Source organism: Stylophora pistillata, chromosome 8, assembly GCF_964205215.1.
Source record: "Stylophora pistillata chromosome 8, jaStyPist1.2, whole genome shotgun sequence".
NCBI lineage: Eukaryota > Metazoa > Cnidaria > Anthozoa > Scleractinia > Pocilloporidae > Stylophora > Stylophora pistillata.
The window spans coordinates 25,172,775-25,191,069 of record NC_142526.1 but is presented as its reverse complement, the minus strand read 5'-3'; the positions used below and the strand labels follow the sequence as shown (position 1 = coordinate 25,191,069).

General features: G+C 36.5%; 3 protein-coding genes across 5 annotated transcripts in view; 2 read left to right on the top strand and 1 right to left on the bottom strand.

Annotated features, from left to right (window-relative positions):
• The window catches only part of LOC111334555 (intraflagellar transport protein 88 homolog), a 20,919-nt gene extending 9,223 nt beyond the window's left edge, over positions 1–11,696 (top strand). Inside the window, exons 10-28 of the mRNA XM_022940347.2 lie at positions 30–144; positions 435–544; positions 879–1,000; positions 1,489–1,559; positions 1,935–2,021; positions 2,764–2,863; positions 3,171–3,257; positions 3,509–3,578; positions 3,781–3,897; positions 4,488–4,596; positions 5,434–5,472; positions 5,902–6,013; positions 6,346–6,461; positions 7,323–7,375; positions 8,001–8,066; positions 8,920–9,026; positions 9,547–9,640; positions 10,128–10,253; positions 10,897–11,696. Of these exons, the coding sequence (XP_022796082.2) occupies positions 30–144; positions 435–544; positions 879–1,000; positions 1,489–1,559; positions 1,935–2,021; positions 2,764–2,863; positions 3,171–3,257; positions 3,509–3,578; positions 3,781–3,897; positions 4,488–4,596; positions 5,434–5,472; positions 5,902–6,013; positions 6,346–6,461; positions 7,323–7,375; positions 8,001–8,066; positions 8,920–9,026; positions 9,547–9,640; positions 10,128–10,253; positions 10,897–11,024 (1,829 nt within the window). The 3' untranslated portion in view covers positions 11,025–11,696. The remainder of the gene's footprint in view (positions 1–29; positions 145–434; positions 545–878; positions 1,001–1,488; positions 1,560–1,934; positions 2,022–2,763; positions 2,864–3,170; positions 3,258–3,508; positions 3,579–3,780; positions 3,898–4,487; positions 4,597–5,433; positions 5,473–5,901; positions 6,014–6,345; positions 6,462–7,322; positions 7,376–8,000; positions 8,067–8,919; positions 9,027–9,546; positions 9,641–10,127; positions 10,254–10,896) is intronic.
• Positions 11,436–13,354, bottom strand: LOC111334564 (uncharacterized). The gene has a single exon (XM_022940357.2). It carries the CDS (start codon positions 13,352–13,354, stop codon positions 12,356–12,358), a length of 999 nt encoding a protein of 332 aa, XP_022796092.2. The 3' UTR covers positions 11,436–12,355.
• The window catches only part of LOC111334548 (uncharacterized), a 17,185-nt gene continuing 12,216 nt past the window's right edge, over positions 13,327–18,295 (top strand). For all 3 annotated transcript variants that reach the window (XM_088731829.1, XM_022940325.2, XM_022940335.2), the window contains exons 1-5: positions 13,327–13,489; positions 13,588–13,677; positions 15,006–15,131; positions 15,522–15,692; positions 18,087–18,272. In XM_088731829.1, the coding sequence (XP_088587955.1) occupies positions 13,466–13,489; positions 13,588–13,677; positions 15,006–15,131; positions 15,522–15,692; positions 18,087–18,272 (597 nt within the window). In that variant the 5' untranslated portion in view covers positions 13,327–13,465. The remainder of the gene's footprint in view (positions 13,490–13,587; positions 13,678–15,005; positions 15,132–15,521; positions 15,693–18,086; positions 18,273–18,295) is intronic.

The following is an 18,295-nucleotide window of genomic DNA, read 5'->3' as shown; positions in this document are numbered from 1 at the left end:
TTATTTCATGAAAAACATTTTTCTTTCAGGACGGTTAAGAGTGAATATGGGTAATATCTACTGTGAACAAAAGAAATATCCCCAGGCAGTAAAACAGTATAGAATGGCTTTGGATCAGGTGCCCAACACTCACAAAGACATGAGGTATGTGAAGGGTACAAGATCAGAATAAGATACTAGATAAGTGGTTTTACCAGTAAATGTGCTGGCAATTTTGCTGTTGACTGTGACTTAGAGAATTGAAGGATGAAATTGATAGCGCAGCAATCATGTATTTGCATTTCAAAATAGTGTCAAATGAATGACTCAGAGGCAGTAAGGTAGTAAGCTAGACAAAATATGTGGGGTATTACATTTTACATTCTATAAACTAGGATTTTTAAGTTTTAAGTTTTAAGTTTCAAAAGTTATTTTAATTTTAAATTCTCTCTTAGGATAAAGATCATGCAAAATATTGGTGTGGCATTTGTTAAGATGGGACAGTTTTCAGATGCTGTCACTTCTTTTGAGCACATTATGGGCGAGAAAGCAAGTTTTCAAACAGGTATGATTCAATCATTGGTGAAAGTGTCATAAGTCAACACTAATCATAATTCAACTGAAGGTGAAAGGAAAGGTTTGATGTCAATTGCCAGGATATGTTGAATCAATCTCTTTACTCAAAGCCAATTCTTAAAGAGTGAAAAACCAATATGATCTTACTAAAAAGAATCAACAGCATTATTTGCTTCTGTTTCAAGAGGCACATAGGGCCTAAAAAATAATGCTTCATAAATAACATTATGTAGCTGTAATATTTCATAAAACTGTGATATGGAATAATTAAACTCAAAATTATTAACATGGTCATCTTTAATCTGTAATTTCTATGCACTCAGGATTCAACTTGCTTTTGTGCTACTATGCCTTGGGAGACAAAGAAAAAATGAAGAAGACTTTTCAAAAATTGTTAACAATTAGCCTTGGGTTTGATGATGAAGACAAGTACACTTTGACAGGGGTAAGAAAAGTTTAAGTTCACACAATTTTTAAGGATTATTATTTGTGACTTCATTTTTCAGTCTCACAAAGCTGGCAGAATTTATAGGTCAACAAATTTTGCTTGTCTGGTTGGCGGAGTGTTATATGAGTACTACCAGTAGTTTACGTTGTCGAAATCAAAACCTTCTTGGATGAGGGGATGGGTAAAAGTGTTTTACTAAGACTTGATTTTTAGTAGTTTGCCTCTCCTCCTGCAATCTTACCCACAATTCAATTTGTACATTATAACGAGCCCTACGGCTCGAAAGACTAGGATCAATTATACCTTGCTAGACGTATGCTCCTCATTTAATGCATTATGCATTTCCTAATATGTACAGTTGTATCTCCACGCAGGACCATGATCCTGGAAGTAAGCAGGGCACTTATCACATGATCAAAGCCTCAGTACTTGTGCCGAGTTGAAATATAGAAGTTTAACATGATTTTTTTGTTTCGTTCTTCAAGGATGATCCCCAGCAAGCATTGATTTTAGAAGTAATAAGAAATGACAAGCTGCGACAAATTGAACGTCAAAAGTATGTGAGAAAGTAGTTTCATTGATATTAAGAATTGTATATTTCCTATAGCTTGGACAACAGGGCCCGGGAAGAGGTGTAGGCTTGATTAACTTTGTATTCACTGACTCGGTTTGGGTTATAATTTGACTTTCAGTAATAGTTGTGGGCAACTGATTTGCTAAATGCTTTAAATCTTCCCTGTGATTTTTATTTGATGATAGAAAATTTGTTTTAAGAGGTAGAAAAGGTAATTAACAGACAAAGATCTTATCTCCAAAAACTGTTTAAATTGTGTTGGCCTTCACTGATTGAAGGAAATACATGTAAATTGCAAGCTCTTCATTTACACACTGTTGTCATTGAATAAACCTCATAAATTGTTGTTTCTTGTAGGAAATCCCAAGCTGATAAATGCATTATGAGTGCTGCTAAGCTCATATCTCCTGCTATAGAGAATAGTTTTGCAGCAGGATTTGACTGGTAATGTAGTCAACTTATAAATAATGAGTTTCCTATCCATTTAATTGGATAATTCTGTTTATTTCAGACTATACTGAGATGACAAACTTGATCTTGTAATTATAGTAATAGTTGTGGGCAATTGATGTCTAAATGCTTGTGAACTTATAAAGTGTACTCAAGCTCATGTTTTGTTGTATTATTTACAATCATTAACCCTTTAACTTCCATGAGTGACCAAAACAGAATTTCTCTTTACAATAACAATACAATATTATGCAGACAAGTGATGAGTATAACCATTATGAAAAATATCAATTAAGAGATTATTAGTTTATCCAATATCAAATTCTCCAAACTAATATCATAAGAATTGTATAGCAGGCAGTAAGGAGAATTACCATTGAGTTCTTGGGAGTGAAAGGGTTATTACAAACCAAGTTACAAAAAAATCAACTTACTTTACTCTGAAAGTCAGAAAATTGTGGATAACAAAATTATGTTTGAAGTGTCATAGTGTATCTTGGAAAGAGCCAATTAGGTGTGAAAAAGCTACATCCAAAACAGCAACAGTATTTAGTTTTTGTTTGTAAGATTTGTTCACTTGTCTTGAACTTTATTTTGTTTGGTCAGCGTAAAAGTGAAGTGACATGAGAACCAAATCTAACTGTTCAGGGTTTACTGAGTATCACAGTAATTGAAAAAGTTGTAAGGAAAGGAAAGTGAAAATTAAGTTAAATAGGTGTTGCTGTTGGCTTTGCAGGTGTATTGAGTGTGTAAAGGCATCTCCTTACCTGGATTTAGCCAATGAATTAGAAATAACCAAGGCAGTCACTTACTTGAAAGAGAAGGATCTTGCGAAGGTATGGTTTGGTGTTAAATAGAAAATTAACTGTAACTCAACTTCATAACTACTGGTAATAATAGAAATATGATGTTTACCAAATTAGCATTGTTCACAAAACAAGTTTGACCTTCTCTAAACATCACATTGATTTTATCAATTGGTCTATAATCATGTCAAATTCTCTCGTAGTCAGTTTTGAATTGATGTGTTAAATGAGCACATCTAAATTTACCAAATTCACTACAAGTTTCATGGCTAAATGTAGTTCTTGTTGTACTCGGTATCATCTGCATGGAACTCATTCATAAAATTTCTCTTTTAAGGCCATTGAAACTCTCAAAGGATTTGAGAAAAAAGACTCAAAAGTACAATCTACTGCTGCCACTAACTTGTCCTTCTTATACTTTCTGGTAAGGTTGAAGTTACATAAAGGATTTTGTTTCTATGTACTACTCATCTTCTAAGAGGCATCATAAATTTAATCTGTTTGTACCTTATTAATTATGGTAATGTTGTAGATTTATGCCAGGGTGGAAAAAAAAACCATATTCTTTTTTTGCACAGGTCTGTAATGTTGTTGCATAGTCTCTATTTGCCCAGAAATACTAAACATTGATAAAAGAAGCAGTCAAATGTGTAATGGTAAATATTTCTTATTTAGGAAAATGAAGTGTCGCAAGCTGACAAGTATGCAGAACTTGCCATAACAGCAGATCGATATAACCCTGCAGGTTGGTTGACATCTGCACATCACCAAGGGTTTGTATATTTGATGTGAAACAATGCAGGGAAAGCTAAAAATTGAGTTGTAGATAACTTTATCAACACAGTAAGGGGATCGTTACTCCTTGTACATAAATGTTAACAGGGCTGAGATTCTTAATATTAACTAAAGATAACTACTTACTGTTCATTTTGTGTATTTGTTTTCAGCACTGGTTAACAAAGGGAATTGTTTGTTTGCTAATGGACAATATGAGAAAGCACGAGAATATTACCAGGAGGCTTACAATGTAGAGGCTTCTTGTACTGAAGCTCTGTTTAATTTAGGTAGGTCTTGGTTGATTCATCTGTAAATTGACAAGTCAGTTGGTTGATCAGTTAGACAATCAACCAGTCCATTGGTCTGGTAGACAGACAGACATACATACAAGCAGTCAATTAGTTAGTTAGTCATTCCCTCAACCAGTTATGAGTTCGCTCCGACGAAGGGCTAACACTCGAAACGTCAGCTTTTATAATCGTAATGGCGGCCAATTTACCAATTTCAACTTTGTTGGTATATTCAAATTATTTCGTTACCCCCACCGACACAGCCCCAAACAGTTTCTTTAGAAACTATCAGCCTTTATTCAGTTATGAGGTAGTCCATCTGTCTGATGGCCTAATTGACCAAATTCCTGCACCTACTTTTGAACACCATATGAATCAAATTTATTATTCATGAGTACAACAAAGCTCAGTTGACCATGTCACACCATTCCTAATTATCCAGCATTGTAAGTAGCTGGACATGAATTTTCCATGGAAACCTGGTCAAAACAGAATCAATGAGACTGAAGTATTTTGAAAGAAAACTCTCAAACTTATTTTCCCATTTGATGGTAAATATTTGTATCTTTTTTTTGTTAAATGAACAGGTCTTGCAGAGAAAAAGTTAAACAGACTGGATATTGCTCTGGACTGTTTCTACAAGCTGCAGGCCATACTTAAAAATCATCCTCAAGTCCTCTACCAAATTGCAAGCATGTATCCTTCCTTAGTCAATAAACCAAATCAAATTTGACAAATACGCCATGTTTTCCGCTACAAATTGTATGTTTTGCACTCACTTTATTTGACTGAATACATTGTACTTATTAATTTGACACTGACTCACATAATTCCATGCTCATACACCTGTATATTCCACCTAGGGATAGAAAGTTTTTTTAATATTATTACTGAAGATTTTTCTCATGTAACAGTACTTTCTCTGTAATTTTAAAACCATAAAAACACTTATGTATGATGCACGATCCTTGTAGTAGAGAGCACTATTTATACAATAGCGAAAATCAGACCTGAAAAAAATCAGGCCTGTACAGGATTCAAACCACTGACCTCTGTGATACTAGTGCAGCGCTCTACCAATTGAGCTAACAAGCTCAATTGGTAGACCAGTTGGCTTGTTAGCTCAATTGGTAGAGCGCTGCACTAGTATCGCAGAGGTCAGTGGTTCGAATCCCATACAGGCCTGATTTTTTTCAGGTCTGATTTTTGCTATTGCATAAATAGTGCTCTCTACTGTGAGGATCATGCATCATACGTATCTATAACTGCAGTTCAAAATATATGAACTTCATATATTCACCGTATCACATAAGAACACTGTAGTGCACAAGTTTGTCACAAAAAGCAAAAGAGTAAAAAGACTGAGCAGTGTGGGGTAAAATACTGATTTGAGGTAGATGAAAGTGTGGTTGAAAGGACAAACCATAAACCTGGTGTACCCAGGGATCGTTTGAATTTGTTTATAGTTCCAGTTCCTCTCTTATAAACAAATTGGTAATATCGTTGCTTTGATTTTCCTTGACATTGGCTAAGACATGAAATGTTAGAAGATAAAGCTCAAGCCATTGAGTGGTGAGTCTAAAATGCATGTGCTGAATTTTCATCTTATTGCCACTATGGTAACTAAATTTTTATGGGCACTTAGTTGTGCAAAAATATAAGAATTATAGTTTGCGGGGTTTTTTTATAAATTTAATTTTTTTAAGTTTTGGCAGAAAATTTTGGTATTAGAACTTTGATGTTAAAATATTTTACAGTAAACATCTTTGTTACACTGCAGTAGCTTGGTTGTCAGAAACTAAACAAGGTAGGGCACTCTGATTATATGAAGATGATTTCAAGTCCAGAAAAATAAGTTATATTTATAAGGTAAAGATGTTAAAAACTTAAGGGCAAATGTAACCAATACATTCTTGGTAATAACTGTTTATAACTACCATGTTGTTCTTTGTGTGATGAGGCTAAATTCTCACAACAAACATTGAATATTTCTCTTAAAAGGTACATGCAGCTTGTCTCTGTAGTGCCTACTGACCCATCAGTACTGTCCAAGCTTGGTGAACTGTATGACAGTGAACAAGACAAGTCACAAGCATTCCAATATCACTTTGAGGTTAGAATTTTGAAAATGTTATTTACCTTCACTTACCCTTTTTGTGGAGACATAGCTTCAGGTCATCCATCCTGCTCTTTCCCTTACCTTCTCTGTTTTCCTCCTCCATGTTGTCCTCCTCCATGTTGTCCTCAGCATGGTTTTCCATCTCAACCATCTGGAAGACTTCTATTGAAAAAGCTTGTCTTGTTTTCATCACTTAATCATTTAGCTTCCATGTTTCTTAAAAAGAACAAGACAGTGTAATGATTTACTTTTTCATCAATTTAACTTTGGATTTTATTTGAATTTATAGCCAATTGAAAACTAATCTTAAGTGTTCTTTTTCTCAGTCATATAGATATTTTCCATCAAATATTGATATTATTTCATGGCTCGGAGCTTACTACATAGACTCTCAGTTTTGTGAAAAGGCAATACATTACTTTGAAAAAGCGGCAATAATACAGTAAGTTGGTTAAACTCTGTGTTCTGGGTTTTGTCAGGATTTCTGTAATTGTCTTTGACATTTATTTGAAATAGTGCCCACAATAATGCACTCTGCCTCTCCAATATTTTCGAAGCCCCAAATTAAAGGCCCTGTTTTCCCTTACCTGGTTTCCCAAACTCTGATAAAACAAGATTTGGTTAAATATTGGCATATTGAACACCTCATAGCCTCTGCAGCATTCACTTTTGCGGACATGCTGCCCTTCTCCATTCAAATGGCTCCTTGCTGAGCAAGATTCCTCTGCCATTGTAAGTTGTTCTCTTCCTGATCAAAATTCAGCCATAGGCAAACCATACCCAATCAAGATAACTGTAATACATATCTCTTATTAACCAAGCGTGAGGGCCATACTGGGAGAATATTGGCCCAAGGTCTTGACAGTACAGACCGAGCGCAAAAAAGACAGAGGGCTGATATTCTTCCAGTACGGTCCCGAGCAAGCTTGGTTAATAAGAGATTTATTATTAATATGACTGAAGTTCAAAGGGACACAAGTGCGGTATCATTCGGGACCATTCGGGACAGTGACAGGTCCAATACTGAGAGAATATTGACCGGCAATAGAGCATTTTGATTGGTTGATTTTAGTTATTGGCCCTCTGACTGCCCGAGTCGTGTAATATAGAACACTTCCCTTAAGTTTTTGTCAAAGTCCTGTGACTCTTGTCATCCTTATTGTCTTCCCAGCTTTGGATGAGCATCAAGTATCATAAAGTTAATGTTATGTGCAGTAATTATGGCGCAGTGTCTTGAAAATGGATAATTGACAAAAGAAACATCTTATCTTATTATAATAACAATTTCATACATCACCCACAGGCCAAATGAAGTCAAGTGGCAGCTTATGATAGCAAGTTGTTATAGAAGAAGTGGTAGGTAGTTGAATTGTGGAAATGCTGTCTTTGTTTAAGTGATGCAAGTTTGTTTTATGTAACAATGTGGCCACAGGGATGGTGGAGCTGTGGAATCTGTGGTATTTGAAGGGCTTTCCCCTTCCCCTCCCACTTCTCCCCCCCTTCCCCTCCCCCTTCTCTCCCCCTCCCCCTCCCCCCTCTCTCTCCCTCTCCAACCTCAAGCTAACCACAAGGCATATTTTCTTGGAAAACATGTTAAAAGACCCCAGAGAATCTCTTACTGGTGCCACTTATTATGCTGACACTCCATTTTTAATTTTCCTGCATTAAGCACCTTTGGATGTGTAACTCTCTGATATTGAATAAAAAAAATTGCTAGGCATTTTTATTATCAATTCTGGGGAGCAAACTTATTGAATCGGTTGGTTTGTCCCTTGTTTGTCTTCCCTTTAGTGTATTTCATTTGTGGGCTGTGCTTACATTTCTTTCCAAGTTGCTTCAATCTAGTATTTTGTATCCCATTCTACATTTTCCTGAGGACGTATACAGGGTTGCAAAACCCAGCCTGTCGTCACTTTTTGCACAAAGTCCTTCTTCTTACTATGACATACATGCCAAGTAATGATAATCTTGCTTGTTATAGGTAATTATCAACAGGCTTTGGAAACATACAAAACCATACATAAAAGGTTTCCTGATAATGTGGAGTGTAAGTACTATTTACCAAAAGTGTTTGTATTAAAAAACTTAGCAGGCTGTGATGTAGCAGAGTTTGTGTGTCACTTATCTCTAACTTTTATCTTTGGAAGATTCATATAACTTTGTTCCTGAGGAAGCTCCCAAGGCCTGTCACCCCAGACTTCTGAGATTTAAAGTGCATTTTTGTAGAACAAATTAATTTACTTCCTTATTTCACATGAAGAAAGTCCTTTTCATTAAAATGAATGATTTTGTGAAGGTGTAGTCTGATCGTGCGGGTGAGTGTAGTCCTGAGAAGGACTATTGTCGGTGGTAGTGACTGACGTTTCGACAACCTGTGCGGAAGACATCATCAGAGTCAAGTGAATGATTGTTGTCAGTAGAATGTTCTTATTCCAGTTCGTGTGAAATGATCAGTTGGTTTTGCCGTGATGTTATTGGCTGTAAGACTCAAGTGATGTAAGTGACTTACGTCACTTGATCGTCCGGGTGACTACACTCACCCAGACGATCAGACTACACCTTCACATGTTACCCCCGGGTTCAAGCCATTTACTGCATGAATGATTTTGTTACCAAGCAGTTATACTCCCAAATTCGTTGCTCCTCTGAAGTCTCAAAACAGAAAACTGTTTAAATTTGAAATTAGTGAAACTGAATAGATAACCTTCTCTCTGCAGTTTTATGGATACTGCAATAAATTGGTCATTTTTAACCAGGTCTCTTTGAGAGTGTTTTGAAAATGAGAAGAATGACAGATAATTGAAGTATCATGATTTTTGTGTCAACCCAATTTTAAACCCAAGATTTCCTGCTCATAGTGCTCTAACAGCATATTCAGGTAATGCTTGTTTATTTTAAAGGTCTTAAATTCTTGGTGAGAATTTGCACAGATCTTGGTTTAAAAGATGTTCAAGACTATGCTCAAAAACTGAAGAAAGCAGAAAAAGCCAGAGAGATGAAGCAACAGGTAACCAAGACCTTTTGATAGATGTTTCTTCTTGTTTCAGTCTTCAGACTAGCACTTTATTGATGATACTTGTAATAATGCCAGGAAAATCTCTTTAGTGCTATTCACAGTAAGAATGCTCATCAAGAAATTAGCTACTCTCTTGGATCAGTCATGCTTGTTAACTTTTTTTTTATCTGTCCCATGAACAGTGCTTCCCTCCACAGGTTCAATGGAAGGGCAGGAAATTGAAAGTTTTAAGGAATGACTGATACCTGCACCAGTCCTTAAACTTATTGAGCCTTTGAAACAAATTTGCAGTCAATACTCATACATTTTTTGGAAAGAAAAGTATGAACAACAGCCTATAAAAATTTTACAATTGATATGTATCCTGAAAAAACTGTCTTCTTAAAAAATAATTTCTAATTCCACTCATCAATATAATTCTAAGAACCCCAAGGGGGAGAGACACTTGCCAGAGGTTTATATAGAGAGGAACACAACTCAAACCTGACTTTTTTTTTTTTTCATTATGTAGCGTGCTAACAGTGGATCTAGGAAAGGAAGTGGGCGAGCTGGAAGTGCTAACATGCCTGGTTCTGGTGGTTCACGCAATAGCAGTGCAGGGAGTGGTAAGTGCAGTTAATTTTGCATCTGACAGTGCTGATATTTGCTGGGTAGATCTCACACAAAGCCAGTTAAACCAGCCTCTCAGACTGCATAGCATGCAAATAATCACGTGACAATGAGACTAAGGGTGGGAGAGCCTCTGGTGTAGCCCCTTACTCTTTGTCGAAAAAAAAAAAAGTGAGGCTAATGTAGCATCCCTGACAAGAAACAGCCACTGTTGCATGGAGAAAAAGAATCTAAAAGAGCAAAGTGGAAATTCTCCTTGACCTTGGAATCAGGAGATATTGTTTTTAATTCTCCCCTTTGGCTTTAATGTATCTTCATGTAAACATGTGAAGATGTTATGTTTGCTTAATACAATTCAGCAGACAAATTTTTCTATTCCCACCACCTTTTTGTTGTATAATGTAATGAACTTGTGAAGAGAAAATACAAGTGCTTTGTTTCAGATTATAGTTAAAGGCTTTCTCTTATTGTCATCCAATGTAGAATCAGGACGAGTGGACAGTGGAGGGTCTGACAGGAGAAGAAGTGCCAACCGCTCTGCTGGAAGAACAAAACCATTAATTGCAGATAACGATGAGTCATTTGGTTTTGGTATATCAAAAGAAGTTGGTAAGTTGATTAAAAATTACTCCTTGGGTCAGGTTGTTATCATACTTCAGTTGTTATAATTCAGGGTTAGTGTAACTTTGGAGACACTCAAACTATTTTTATGAATGCATGTATATGTTGTAGTTCAATTTTGTACTTGGTTCAAATTTTATTTTCCTTTGTTCTTGGTCATGTTAATGTATGATAATGAGTTTGAAACCAAGGATAAAATTGAACTACAACAACATTCTATTTCTTTCTTCAGCCACTGCATTGTGGCTGGGTGATAATCCAAAATCTGTGAACCTATGATTTGAATAAACCATTTCATCAGAAGGAGGGTGGGGGGGGGGGGTGTCATCTTGATGTAACGTCAAAATCTCTTAGCTTAATTACCAGGAGCACATAGCAGCATGAATAGAGAATCACCAATCAGACATTTAGAGTCTAAGCCCTAACCCAGGTAGTGCATGTAGGTGGAACTCTTTGGGAAATGTTTAGTATATTTCCTGGCTTGTTTTGCTGATAAAAAAGGAATGTTTGGTAATAGGTTATTAAATTTTGAGTTACTTTGGTTGCTAAGTAGCTTCTTAATAATGTAAGGTTTTATTTACATGCAAGAAAACTTTCCAATGATTAACTGTTTGATCATCCTGATTTGTAGATGCCACATATGCAGATCCCCTTGGAGAAGCTCCAGCTCGGCCAAAGACTGCTGGCAGGCAAAGACCACAGCAAGTTGAGGATGAATTTGGTGATGAAGAGATTGGAGATGACCTTCTTCCTGACTAAAATAGGAGCCTTGATTTGACAGTCAAAACTGCTCCAGAAATATAACCCTCCAACAGCTGATGAAAGTTTTTGTTCAACTTATTTCCTTTGAACAGTTGGTCAGGGTGTCCTGCTAGCATGCATAGAGGTGATGCTTTACTGAATGAGAGCAAATTAGAAGCCGAGCAAATTAGAAGCCCCTCAAAGTGATTCCATGTCAGCCCAGCGAAAGAAATGCTGTTAAAAATATGCTCTACACACCTATACCAGGGGTTTCAAGAGGCTATTTTCAATTTCTTAAAACTCTTTCACATTAAAGCCAGGTACCCAAAGTTATTTTTCTGTAAATTTTTTTTTTTTTTTCCAAAAGAGGATTTGTCTTGTATAAAATACTCTGCAGTTACCTCATTATAAAACAAGGGCTTGGGCATGTAAGAAATGACCCATTTTAATCAAGATTTCCAAGGGAAAGGTTTCACCTTGTACAAGGAAAGGTTAATAATTTTCACCATCTGACTTCATTCTTTTCCACTTGGTATTTGTGAAGGGCTGGAAGGTTGACATGCTTAAAATAAATCAAGAAGTTACAAGGGAGAGCACTGTACAAAAAAAGTTCAAACTAGTTCTCAAGTACCCTTTAAATTATTTGTAAAATAATGTTGTAATTGAAATAAAAGGAGAGATAAAACATCACCTGAGAAGACATTAAACTTTGTTGTTAAATTATTAATTTAGACTCATAAAAGAAAGATGGGAGAGAGCCAGCTCAAGCCTAGATTCCTTACACTTCGTAAAAGAAAAAAAAAAACTAAGCTTTCTATCTGTTGTACAAGTCATTATTTAATATAAGTGAAAAAGGAAAAGATTAAACCAGACCTTTTGAATTTTGATGGTTCATTGTGGATATAAGGACACTAGTCACTGCATAAAGTATTTTTCAAATGAATTTTCTTTCCTTTTTCCACCTGTGAAGAAATGCCTCGGGAGCACTGCACAAGTTTTGCACCTTATCTCATGATCTTAAACAAGTTTTAATGGTAAAGATAAGGTTCTTGGACATGTAATACTTCTTCAAGTATACTGCTTTGATCCAGAAGCTGAATCACAAATTGCAACACAAAAAGGACAAGGACGTTCCTTGTTTATCATGCTTTGAGGAGCCCTTTGGGTCAGACTTGCACTGAGCCTGTCTGTGTTCTCATGTACACCCTTGTGGTATTAAAGCACAGCTGTGAAGATTTCAAACATTATACCATTAATGTTCAAGTTCATTTATCTGTTTTTATCCTCTCTCTTCTTTTATTTGCATGTTATTGCTGTGTTGGTCTCATTTAAATATCTTATCATAACTACTAAAATCCCGGTCTGTGCTTTTTCTTTCCTTTGCCAGATTTTTTTCCTTTTTTGGCTTCAATCCTTTCTTTAATGTTTTTTTGTCTTAGTTTTTGTTTCTCCTCAGCCAGTTTCTTTTGATGACCAATCCGTTCTTCCCATTGCTGTTTACTTTTTGTTTTTGCCTTCTCTTTTTTCTTCATTGCCTTCTTTATAAGTTTAGGGTCATCGTATTGTTTTATTCCCTCAGCTTTTTCAATCGCCTGACTCCAGGAAAGTTTATCCATCAATTCTTTAGCTTTATGCAAATCCTCTCTTTTTAAAGATTCCAGCTTTTTCTTTCGAGCTTCAGCTTTTGCGAGCAATTTTTCGTAATTTTTCTTTTTCAACCCAGGTCGTGGTTTTTTCTTAGCTTCCAAGAAATCAAATTTACTAAAAACAACGTCTCCACTTTCGTTCAATATTTTCTGGGTAGGTAAAGAATCGTGGTGTTTACTTCCTTTCGATTCCTTAGAGGAAGTAGCTGTTTTCTGCTTATTTTTCTCTTTCACCTCTTTCTTCGATTTCTTCACACGTGGTTGTTGTATGTCAACTGGCCTCCCACTTCCTGCGTTACGTTTCCTCTGCAATCCTTCTATTCTTGCATGAAGGCGAGATCTTAGATCATCGAGACTTTCGCTTTCCACCTTTTCGACGCTAAAGCTGGGCCTCTCAATTCTTTCTTCGTTACTCGGATCAATCTGATTTCCGGTGGACGCATTTCCCTCTGTCTCTTTTTGAATTTCTTGGATTGTTTTATGCTGGTTTGGATCTAGTCGAGCACGTTTGGCTTTCCTCGATGCTTCTTTAATAGTCTGTTTTGGCGCTTTCTTCGAACGATTTTTATAAAACTTGTTTGCTTTCTCTTCGTCATCAATAGGTATGTAATATTTTACTGGTATCAACTCAATCAAGGAGTTGAAATAAGCCGAATGGCCTGCTAACCGCTTTTCCAACTCAAGTCGCGTTTCGTCCGCCATCTTGCTTCACACATGTGCTGGAGCCTCGCACCGACGACCCTTTCCGATGGGCTATCGATTTACCGAACTAACAAAGCCATGTGATCAGACAGAGACCAGGCGGCTTTCAAGATGGCGGATGCTGGTTTCTTTCGGGTAAGGAGAAACAAAGCGTGTTAATTAAGCTTTCACTTGCCATTTTTTGAGGGGAGGGTTTTGTCAGATCAAATACTATGGATTTACCTATTTTACAGGGTACGAGTGCAGAACAGGACAATCGATTTCTTGACAAGCAAAAGAAGCTGTTGAAATCCATGCGATTTGACGATGTTCTCAACAAAAAGGTAAGCCAGCTCTGTGTTGGCGTTTGGTTCCCTCTTTTAAACTCTATGGGAAACTACGGAAAATTTTGCGAATGCTGCATACTTTAGGTACCTCGAAGATTTTTTAATGTTTTCTGCCAATATAAACACATGTAGTAATAAAATTTGTATAACATGCATGCAGCAAAATTGTGTTACCACGTTCACGTGTTATTGCTATTATGTTTACTGAGCTTTGGGGAAGTTTAAATTGCTAGAATAAGGAAACTGAAAATCTTAACAATCGATGAAATGGCCATCAGACGAACTGTGTAGTTATATACGATACAACAATTGCTGTAAATAGTTTTTATTTTTGGCTCATGAATAATTTGATCATTAAGGAATGACCTCAAAGAGCATACCCAGGAGTTAAAGGTTACATGTCGGCGGCTCATAAGCTGCTAAAGTGAAAGTTGCCATTATGCGCCTAAACAGCGAAGCTATGTTCTGAAATAGATCTGTATTTTCAAGTGTTTCTTTGACATCTAGCTCAGGGTTCGCAGGGGTTTCATTAATGTTTTCTGCAGGAGGGCAACTGGTTTTCACAGGCAGGCAAAACTCCTTGAACTGAACTTCTTTATAAAGATAAACTTTCCTCCAGACCGTCAAATCAGGTGGGAAAAACCGTCCTCACAACCAGTCAATTTGCCCGATGCCTGGCCCTTAATGAAACCCCTGGGTTCGTACAGGTCATGGAAAACCTGGAAAATTACCTTAGGTCATGGAATCTTTCAAAAAGTCATGGAAAAAGTCATGGAAAGTCATGGAATTTTAACAGGTCAAAAGTGTGGGAACCCTGTAGCTTTGAAAGTAGTTGATAGACCAAAACTGTTTCTATTATTATCATGTAGGCAAAATGAACAATGTCAATTTACACCATAACGTAATTTTGCAAGTTCTCCATGCTATTCTTTATATATATTTTTAATGGCACTTACAAGAAGAATTTGCTTCATAATCAAGATCTTCATTACCTTGTGATCATTTCCTTTATTCTCATAACCTTGAAGTTTGATTCAGTTGTGATGCTTTGGGAGAAATTAGATGCTTATTGCTCTCATGGGTTAAGGGACTTAAGCTGTAGTTGAGGCCCTGCTTTTTTAAAGGATGGATAGTGTTATCCTTTAGGTGAACAGCAATCCACTTTTGGTAAACTAATCATTAATTAGCCATCATGGATGGAAAATAAATATATTGAATAATTTGAGTTATATAGCTTTCAAGTAACTGTCATAACATGGCACAAATAGTAGAGAGCCTCACTCTTTCGTCAACATATCTTTTTTTCTTTATTTTTTGTGTGGAAGGTGGACATGGACAAGGTGAACCTTGATATAATAAAACCTTGGATAACAAAGAAGTTGATTGATATCCTTGGAGCTGAAGATGACGTGGTTATGCAGTATGTTTTTAACATGCTAGAATCAGAAAAGGTAAAACAATGATCACATTTTATAGTGTTAAGCTATCTTGAGCTTTGAGTTTCACCCATTGAGCCTTTTCAGATGTGGCTTCATTTTATAGTCTCAAGAGCTTTTGAACAGGGTATAGGTATGATAAATTGAAATCATGTGGGAAAAATATAAACTGAGAAGGATTTTGTAACATTTTAGAAAACAAAAAATGGTTTAATGATAGGTTTTTCTTTTTTCATACTGGTAGATAGGCATTGTTTGACTCACCTATTAGCTACTGTTTCTTTCCTTTCAAAATTTATATTACAACTGCCTTTCATTATTTTCAAAACTGAGACCTCAGTTAAAAGAAAAAAAATTGCAATTTTTAAGTATAACGTATTTATTTTTTGTGTATTTGTTTTTCAGAGTCCAGATCCAAGGTTCATGCAAATAAATATTACTGGCTTTTTACAATCCAAGAATGCTCGTGAATTTATGAAAGAGTTGTGGACTCTTCTTTTAAGTGCCCAGGAAAATATTGGTGGCATTCCCTCTGAATTCATGGAAAAGAAGAAGGAAGAAATCAAGCAAAGAAAGGTAAGAACTCTGTTGGAGGAGGAATTGCAAGAATACCCAATAAAGAATGATACTTGTGACAATTGAATCCAAATTGTAGATTGATGTCATTTTTAGTCCAGGGCTGGATAATTTTTTTGTATTTTATAGTTGCAGAAAATATCCATACCCCCCCCCCCCCACCCAACAGAGGGTCACGGAAATTCCAAGGGGTAGAGGGGTGTAAAAGAGGCAAATTTCCGAAGGGGAAGGGGGTACATAAAGAGCTTTTTTTTCAGAGGGTTTGAAGTGCGATCGAATACAACACTGGCGTACTTTTCTAATTGATGCAAGGCAACCAAGAAAAATTGAAAATTCTATCTGTTGAAACAAACGTAAGATTCCTTGTCATTTATTTTCCACTATTATTCTGGCATTGGATGACACAGATTACCACTGAGAGACTCTACTGAGCAGTACGTTCGACGCGAAGTCAAACAAAATGGCCGGCTTGAAAAATATCATTTCCAGTCCCCTGAGATGTATTAGGTTTACCTCTGTTTAAAAACCTGTGATATTTTTTCTTTGTTTCATTAGCTCATGCTAGGATTTGGTTATTGTTTAATGCCTCTTGGTGCTTTATTTTCTTTGTTTTACGTCATCCGTGAGTTTGACATGTTTTTTCACTGAGGATGAGTCAATGTATTGAGCGATTGAGCGGAAATGGGTTCGAGTGGAAATGCGTGTTTTCTCCCTTCGTGCACTTGCATTGGCTCTTTAACCCATTAATGGCCGCAGCTTTTGTGAAAAACTGTGTTTTGAAGCCAGTTGAGCAGATTTTGGGTCACTGTTGTGGTTTTAAAAGCTCTAACTTACCAAAAACCCATTGACAGCTTGTACACTCGACGGCCTTTCGATCCAAATGCAAAACGGCGGCCTGAAAATCTTGGGCATGCGCAGAAAGCAAAATTTGGAGATAGTTTTTGGGTTGAAAAGTAATGCCCCACTTACGACTTTTACTTTTCTCTCTTTCTCCTGCCCTTTTTTTCCCCTCTCCTTGCCTGAAGTTTCCCCTCACTTGCTGGAAATTTAGTAGGCTTCATTTTGGTGTAAAGATTTTTTAGGAAACTACTCATTATTTTCAAACCACATGCTCAGAAGGGTATGTGGGTAATGGAACAAGATTTTCGTGCAGATTTTCAGGTCAAAGGTACATGGTTTTTTGGCTATTCCTCCAATCTCCTTCACTCCATTGCATTCATTCTGGTATCGTTTGTAAGATATTTTCAACCTGTTCAAGTATGTGCTCAAAGTCGTGCTCCAGGGTTAAAAGTGATGACGTCACAAGGTGTAGAAAGGGTGTGGGTCCACATGGGCGCACACGGGTGCACTGGACATCAATAGGTTAATTTCACTGGCTTGGCTTCTCGTTCACTTGAAATTTTGTTTTAAATATGTGACAAATAACCAGTTGGAGTTTTCATTATAATTTTACAGTGCGTGATTTTATTGCTATGCAATACATTGTTGATATTTAACAGACCACGGTAAGGAGGCACGAAAAAATAATGTAAACAGATGGTTCTACTCTACTTTAGATAGAAATTACACCTGCAACATACAAAAATATCTTGGAGATTAGCATTGAGGTATTTTCCCGAGTTTCGCTGCGACAGCAAAACTAAGTATGTAGTAAATAGTTTCTTGTGTGTGCAACCTAATTCGACGATGTTGTTTTGACTACGCATAAATTCAAACTTGGACTCAGTTACAAAACATATACGATATACACTTAAAAGGTCGTCAACTTTTAGTAGTTTTTTTGGATTTTTGAATGAAAACTTCTTTCAATCGAACAGTGAAAAGGTCAGCTGCCAGGACATTAACGTGTTAAACAAGCTCAGTTGTTAGTTTTGAACATTTACCGCGACTGTGAATATGTCTAGAATTTCCATGGTCACTTTAAAGAGAATTAAATTTTTATTATAGCTCTAAGTAGATCAAAATAAATTAAGTCTCTTTTTTTGGATTTGGAATTTCCAAGGGGTGTGGGGAACCAAGTGGAAAAAAATCATGGAAATTTCAGGGGGTGGGGGGAGTAATGCAATGCCCTCTGGAATGGAAAATCCAGTGGGGTGGGGGGTCAAACTGATAAAAAACCCTCTGTGGGGGAGGGGTATGGATATTTTCTGGAACCATACATTAAAGTTTGCTGTCATGACAATTTTCACTGAGAGCAATTTTCAATTTAGTTTTCATTGAAGTCTGCAATTATATTTGCCATTATGTATATATGTATATAAACATTGAAGGTATGTGCAAAATAGTTCTGTATTTTCGAGTGTTTCTTTGACATCTAGCTTCAAAAAAAGTTATTTTCTTATGAATTAGAACTCTCTAAATGCTCTAATGGCTGTTGTCTTCTCCATTTGATAGCTGGAACAAGAGCGCATCCAAGCTAACCTCCAGAGATATCAAGGAGATCAGCAGCAAACAGAGCCAGACAGCACAGCTACAGATGATAACGTAGGCAATGAAAATGGCTCTGCACCTGCAACAGGTGACATCACTGAAGAATTTCGAAAAGCTAAAGAAATGGCAGCGCAACTAGCAGGAAAAGAAGTAAGCCTTTTTCTTCTCTTTTG

What these genes read in the sequence shown, in the direction of transcription:
- LOC111334564 (XM_022940357.2), bottom strand. Translation starts at nt 13,354, where the DNA reads ATGGCGGACGAAACGCGACTTGAGTTGGAAAAGCGGTTAGCAGGCCAT.